The 6,308-nt window shown below is 48.6% G+C and overlaps 1 protein-coding gene across 1 annotated transcript in view; it reads left to right on the forward strand.

Moving 5' to 3' along the window:
- LOC109922660 (caskin-2-like) overlaps positions 1–6,308 on the forward strand; it is a 136,384-nt gene that overhangs the window by 58,171 nt on the left and 71,905 nt on the right. Inside the window, exon 4 of the mRNA XM_048611002.1 lies at positions 1,159–1,304. Coding sequence (XP_048466959.1) covers positions 1,159–1,304 — 146 coding nt within the window. The remainder of the gene's footprint in view (positions 1–1,158; positions 1,305–6,308) is intronic.

The raw sequence follows: 6,308 nt of genomic DNA on the forward strand, positions 1-6,308 counted from the left end.
GGCCCGAAACGTCAGCCTCTCTGCTCCTATGATGCTGCTTGGCCTGCTGTGTTCATCCAGCCCTGCACCTTGTTGTCTCGGATTCTCCAGCATCTGCAGTTCCTACTATCTCTGATTCAATCTATAATGCTGAACCTGTGCTTAAACCTATTGGCGAAAGTAGTAGATATTTCCTAATCGCAACGTTCGGAGTTGCCATGGTAAGTTCCCGTAGTAGGTGGGACCTGAACCTGGCTCAGAGATCGGGAGACTACCACGGTGCAACAAAAGCCCTGTGTGTCCAGTTTCATACTTTACCCAATGGGCTTGGGATTGGATGTTTCAAACATCCGGATGTTTGTTCAAGGGCTTCCCGAAGCTGACAAGAGAGAGAAGGGAAGAGGCCGTGAGAGTTTAGGGAGGGCATTCCATAACTATGGGGCCTAGCGAAGTAGTGACACAGCTACTGATTGACGAGCAAAGAGAACCGTGGATGCACAGGCCAGAGCTGGAGAAGAGTAGAGATTGCGTGAGGGCTTTAGGAGCAGGTGGATGTTCCAGAGATAGAGCAGGGTGAGACCATGAGGCATTTGGAAATGAGGGTAAGCACTTCATAGTGGAGGCATTGCTCGACAGGAGTGAGTGGGCTTGATGTGAAAAGGAATGTGGGGATCACAGGTTCATTTGATAATCCACTTGCGAAGTGCACTGGGATGGTTTACTTCATCAAAAGTGATATATAAATGAAAACCGTTGATTTTTTTTTTGTTTGCCTGTTATGTTTTCACCACTGAAGCTGACTGCATCACTTCCTCCCCAGCCACTGGAGCGGACATGGAGTGGTATTTTCCGCTTGTGAGAAGTGGGAGTAGGTACAGTCTGCACTTGGGCCTACTTCACTGTTCGATGAGGTCCTGCCTGATGTATATCTCACCTACATTTAGCTGCCTTTGATAAATCCCTCTGAGACCCTCACCCCAATGATAGACGATTGATCTGGGCCTACGTGTCCCAGTAGACACATCCTTCGGTGAGGGAGTATTCCAGATTTTGCCAATCTGTCGTGTGATCGAGTGTTCCCTCCTGACTAGCCTAGCTCTAATCTTCAGGTGAATGTTCCTTGTGGTTTTTGTTTTACTGATGGTGCTCCTTTTTGTTCCTGTTTGACGTTCGGTGCAGGGATGCGGCCTTTACACTACGCAGCGTGGCAGGGAAAACTGGAGCCCGTGCGATTGCTCCTTCGAGCTGGTGCGGTGGTAAATGTAGCCTCGCAGGATGGTCAGATCCCATTGCACCTTGCAGCACAGTACGGACATTACGATGTGGTAAGTCAGAGGTCTTCCCCTCCCCCCCCAGTATTATCATCGATCTCCTATTTCTGCTCAGGAGGATCATCTCTGTGCCAGTACTGGAGGGCGACCATGGCGACCATCCCCATTGTGGATGGGACATCATGTATTTTGAACCTGTTCCTTCACAGTGACCCTTTGACGGTGGGTTGTAGATATTTATTCAAGTTGTTCAGACACACCTCTGGGAGTAGATGAGTCTTGAACCCAGGCTTCCTGGGTCAGAAGTAGAGACATTACCACAGTGCCCCAAGAGTCCCTGAGGGTTAGTTGTATGAGCTGTGCAGAGTGTTTGATGGATGCAACGTGTTGGTCTTGAACCAATGGTTTTCGAAGCTGTTTGACAGCCAATTGGGCCAGTGGGTTTTTACATGACTAACGCCCATCTTTCTTTCTAGCTCCCGTATCTCCCCTTCCTCACCATGCTGATCCACACTGGGTTATGGTTCCACTGGCTGATCTGTGTGGCACCTTGTCAAAGGCCTTCTGGAAATCCAAATAGATCATGCCTACTGGCTTTCCTTTGTTGAACTTGCTCGTTACCTCCTTAAAGAATTCTAACAGATTTGTCAGGCATGACCTCCCCTTGATGAAGCTATTTTACCATACACTTCCAAGTACTCCGCAATCTCATCCTTAGTAATGGACTCTAAAATCTTACCAATGACTGAGGGCAGGCTAACTGGCCTATAGTTTCTTGCCTTCTGCCTCCCTGTCTTCTTAAACAGGGGTGTTACATTAGCTATTTTCCAGGCTCAGGGACACTTCCTGATCGAGTTTCATAGAGTCATAGATTCCTACAGCACGGAGATAGGCCCTTCGGCCCAAACTGGTCCGTGTCGACCAAAATGTCCATCCACACTAACCCCATTTCCCTGCACCTGGCCCATATCCTTCTAAACCTTTCCTATCTATGAATTTGTCCAAATGCCTTTTAAATGTTGTTGATGTACCGCCTCAACCACTTCCGCAGGCAGCTGATTCTTTATGCGTACCACCCTCTGTGTAAAAAAAAAAAAATTGCCCCTCAGTTTCCCATGTATTCTTTCCCCTCTTACGTTAATTTGATGCCCTCTAGTCCTTGATTCCCCAACCCTGGGAAAAAGACTGAGTGCATTCACCCTATCCATGCCTCTCATGATCTTGTACACTTCTATAAGATCCCCCCCCTCAGTCTCCTACGCTCTAAAGATAAAAGTCCTAACTTGTCCACCCTCTCCCTACAACTCAGTCCCTTGAGTCCTGGCAACATTCTTGTAAATTTCTTTTGCACTCCTTCCAGTTTGATAACATCCTTCCTCTTGCAAGGTGACCAAAACTGAACACAATACTCCAAGTGTGGCTGAAAGTGATTCCTGAAACATCACTAACAGTGTCTCCACAAACTCCTCAGCTATCTCCTTCAGAACTCTGGGGTATACTCCATCTGCACCCAGTGATTTATCTACCTTCAGACTTATCAGCTTCTCCAGCACCTTCTCCTTCGCGATAGCCATACCGATCTTTCAGCCATACGTTTGCTTCTTTAATCCTGTTGATCCTGCGCCAGTTTGCACGTGGCTCAGGTAGTAATCTGGGGATTATTATCCTTTGGTTCTGCTTGTTTAATTTAGCCCTGAGTTGTTCATATTCCCTCAGCAGATCCTCTTCCTGTGTCTACCTACATTGTTGTTACCTACTTGGACCATGTCTGGATCTTTCTCCTCCCACTCTGAGTTCCTCTGAAGCTCTGATGAGATATCCTGAATCCAGGCATGAGACAGGCATATCCTTCTTGTCTTGTAGATCTTATAGAAGGGTACAAGGTCATGAGAGGCATGGATAGGGTGAATGCACTCAGTTTTTTTCCCAGGGTTGGGGAATCGAGGACTAGAGGGCATCAAATTAACGTAAGAGGGGAAAGAATATATGGGAAACTGAGGGGCAATTTTTTTTACACAGAGGGTGGTACGCATATAGAATCAGCTGCCTGCGGAAGTGGTTGAGGCGGTACATTAACAACATTTAAAAGGCATTTGGACAAATACATGGATAGGAAAGGTTTAGAAGGATATGTTATCTCTGAAATAATTTTAACCCCGCTGCGAAGCCATTTCTGAAGAAGGGTCTAGGCCCGAAACGTCAGCCTTCTTGCTCCTCTGATGCAGCTTGGCCTGCTGTGTTCATCCAGCTCTACACCTTGTTATATGAGACAGGCAACGTAGCTTTCGTGACTCTCAATCCCTACAGTGTGGAAACAGGCCATTCAGCCCAAGTCTACACTGACTGTCCAAAGACCATCCCACCCAGACCCACACCCCTTGCCCTATCCCTGTATTCGACGTGGCCAATCCACCTAACCTGCACATCCCTGATCACTGTGAGGCTATTTAGCATGGCCAATCCACCCTAACCTGCACATCTTTAGACTGTGGGAGGAAACCGGAGCACCTGGAGGAACCCATGCAGACACGGGGAGCATGTGCAATCTCCACACAGCCACCTGAAACTGGAATCGAACGCGGGTCCCTGGTGCTGTGAGGCAGCAGTGCTAATCGCTGAGCCACCGTGCTGCCCAATGCTGGCCATAGAGAACGGTGTGTATTCTCCAGACTATGCTATCCCTGATTACAACTACATTTCTCTTTTCTGCCCAGCACGGTGCTATGGTCAGTTTGCTCATCCTCCCTACAGCCCCCACTCTCATCCACACAAGGGGCAAGAATCTCAAACCTGTTAGACACGCTCAAGGGCTGAGCCTCCTTGAGCACTACCTCCTGGATCCCTCTACCTACCTCACTGGTAGTCACGCCCTCCTGTTCCTGACCACTGACCGAATTTGTTAATCTAAGGGGTGTGACTGCCTCCTAAAACCCAGCATCCAGGCAGCTCGCACCCCCCCTCCCTGAGGTATCAAAATGTCTGAAGCTCAGACTCCAGCTCATCAACTCTGAGCTTTCTCAAGCAACTAACACCATGAACCACGATGGGGTCTAGCAGCTCCTACATCTCGCAGATGCAACACATTACCTGGCCCTGCATCTCTATTCACTTAGTTCTTAATTTGTTTTAAACATTTCCTACTGGTCTTTTAGTTTGTAATCTGTAAATATTTCTCCTATATACCTTCAATCTGAAAGTAACCTATGATAGATGGTCAAATCAGCAACTATTAACAATTGATGAACTTACAATTCTCTTGCGATGTTTTTGTTTTGCGCTGGGCCCTGATTCTGAGCTTCAATTTATCCTGTTTACAAAAACTTTATAAACCACAAGCCAAACAGAAAACAAACTCTTCCCCAACTGCTCTGAGTTCCCGCAGTGATTCCAAAGTCCCAGAATACGCACTCGGGCTGTATCTCACTCTGGATATGTTCTATCCTTCCTGATCATGTGAAGCTCACTCACTTTCACTGATTAACCTCTCCTTTCCGGGGGTCACTTGATAAAAAAAAGATACCCTGAAGAGTAGTTCACCCAGGACTGACTTCATTAGTGGTACAGCTGAACCCCACAACCATCAGAGCAACTAGTCTTCACTTTTCTTTCTGTGACAATGGAAGGGAAATTGAATGTATAACTCGCACAATAGAGGTTCCAGGCCAGTTATTTCCAAGAGCTGATAATTTCTTGGGATTTTATTGATCAATTCCACAAGGCAGCTCATCCTGTGAATAGCGGTTTGTATCAGATTGGCTGCATTTGTACCAATGTTGAGAAGGAGCAGTAATACCAAGGTATCATAGATTGTACATTCCCCATTACTGACACAGTACAGGCCTTTGGTCTGGTTACAGCAGGACGGCTGTTAGTTTTATGTTGGTGGCAAGGTTGTTGGCGAGCCTGTTGCCATGTCAACAGGGGAGCAAAGGTGGAGGGCTGCCTTCCTGTCCCTGGACCAGGTGAGGCCCTGAGGATCTTCAGTCTGTCACTGCTGGTAGTGTACCCCTAAGAGGAGGGCTCTCCATGGGCTCCTGAGGGCAAGATGGAGCTCTTTCCTCGGACACCCTGTTCCTCACCGACAGGCCTACAGTCACACCGTGCTGAAAGACAGTCCGCACCTACCCTCCACAGTGACTCTCGTCCTACCCTGACTCCCAGGGACCCTCTCTGGGTCACCAAGCTGCAGTCCCAGAAGTGACCATGACTCCCAGTAGCAGTAGTGGGACTGACGAGTTGGGGGCTGTTCTGGGTGTGATCTTTGCCTTCCTCAGCACAGGACACCGATTGGGGCCAGTCACTGCCTCAATGACATTGTATCCCATCAGGGATCCCAGGAATAGGCAAAGGCAGAATTGTCATTTGCCTTTCTGACTGGTGGACAGGCCCACTACAAACGGCATTAATTCAGGGCACTGTCTCTTTAAATGTCAAGCCCTCTGTCCTGTTCCAGCCCCGGGCTGATTGCGGGGAGAGATTTGAGGGGTGTTGAGAGTTGTTGAGGAATTGTAAAGGTTGTTTCTTAAAGAGCACATTATTATCAGAATCTCTAAGACGCATTAGCAAGCCAAGACTTGTTTGTTTTGAAAAAAAATGTGTTTAAAAGGTAATTGTCGGCTTTCATCTGAAACATGAAAATAAGCCTTTCCTTAGCCCGGGGTGAAGGATGGAAGACTGATGTGGATTACACAACAGGAGAGGGTGCAGCATCAGGCACTGGGCTGGGACAGGGTTAGGAACAGGGTCTGAGCTGGGGCAGCATGGCAGAGGAGGGAAACAAGGAGGAAATATACAGGGAATGGCAGATTCACATCAGCAACAGTGACACTGCCAGTGTACAGACTGTGGGACAGGGAACACAGTTGGTGAACGGACTGCGGGACGGGGAACACAGTTGGCGTGCGGGCTGCGGGATGGGGAACACAGTCTGTGTGCGGGCTGCGGGACGGGGAACACAGTCTGCGTGCGGGCTGCGGGACGGGGAACACAGTCTGCGTGCGGGCTGCGGGACGGGGAACACAGTCTGCGTGCGGGCTGCGGGACGGGGAACACAGTCTG

This window comes from Rhincodon typus, chromosome 23, assembly GCF_021869965.1.
Source record: "Rhincodon typus isolate 14 chromosome 23, sRhiTyp1.1, whole genome shotgun sequence".
Lineage (NCBI taxonomy): Eukaryota > Metazoa > Chordata > Chondrichthyes > Orectolobiformes > Rhincodontidae > Rhincodon > Rhincodon typus.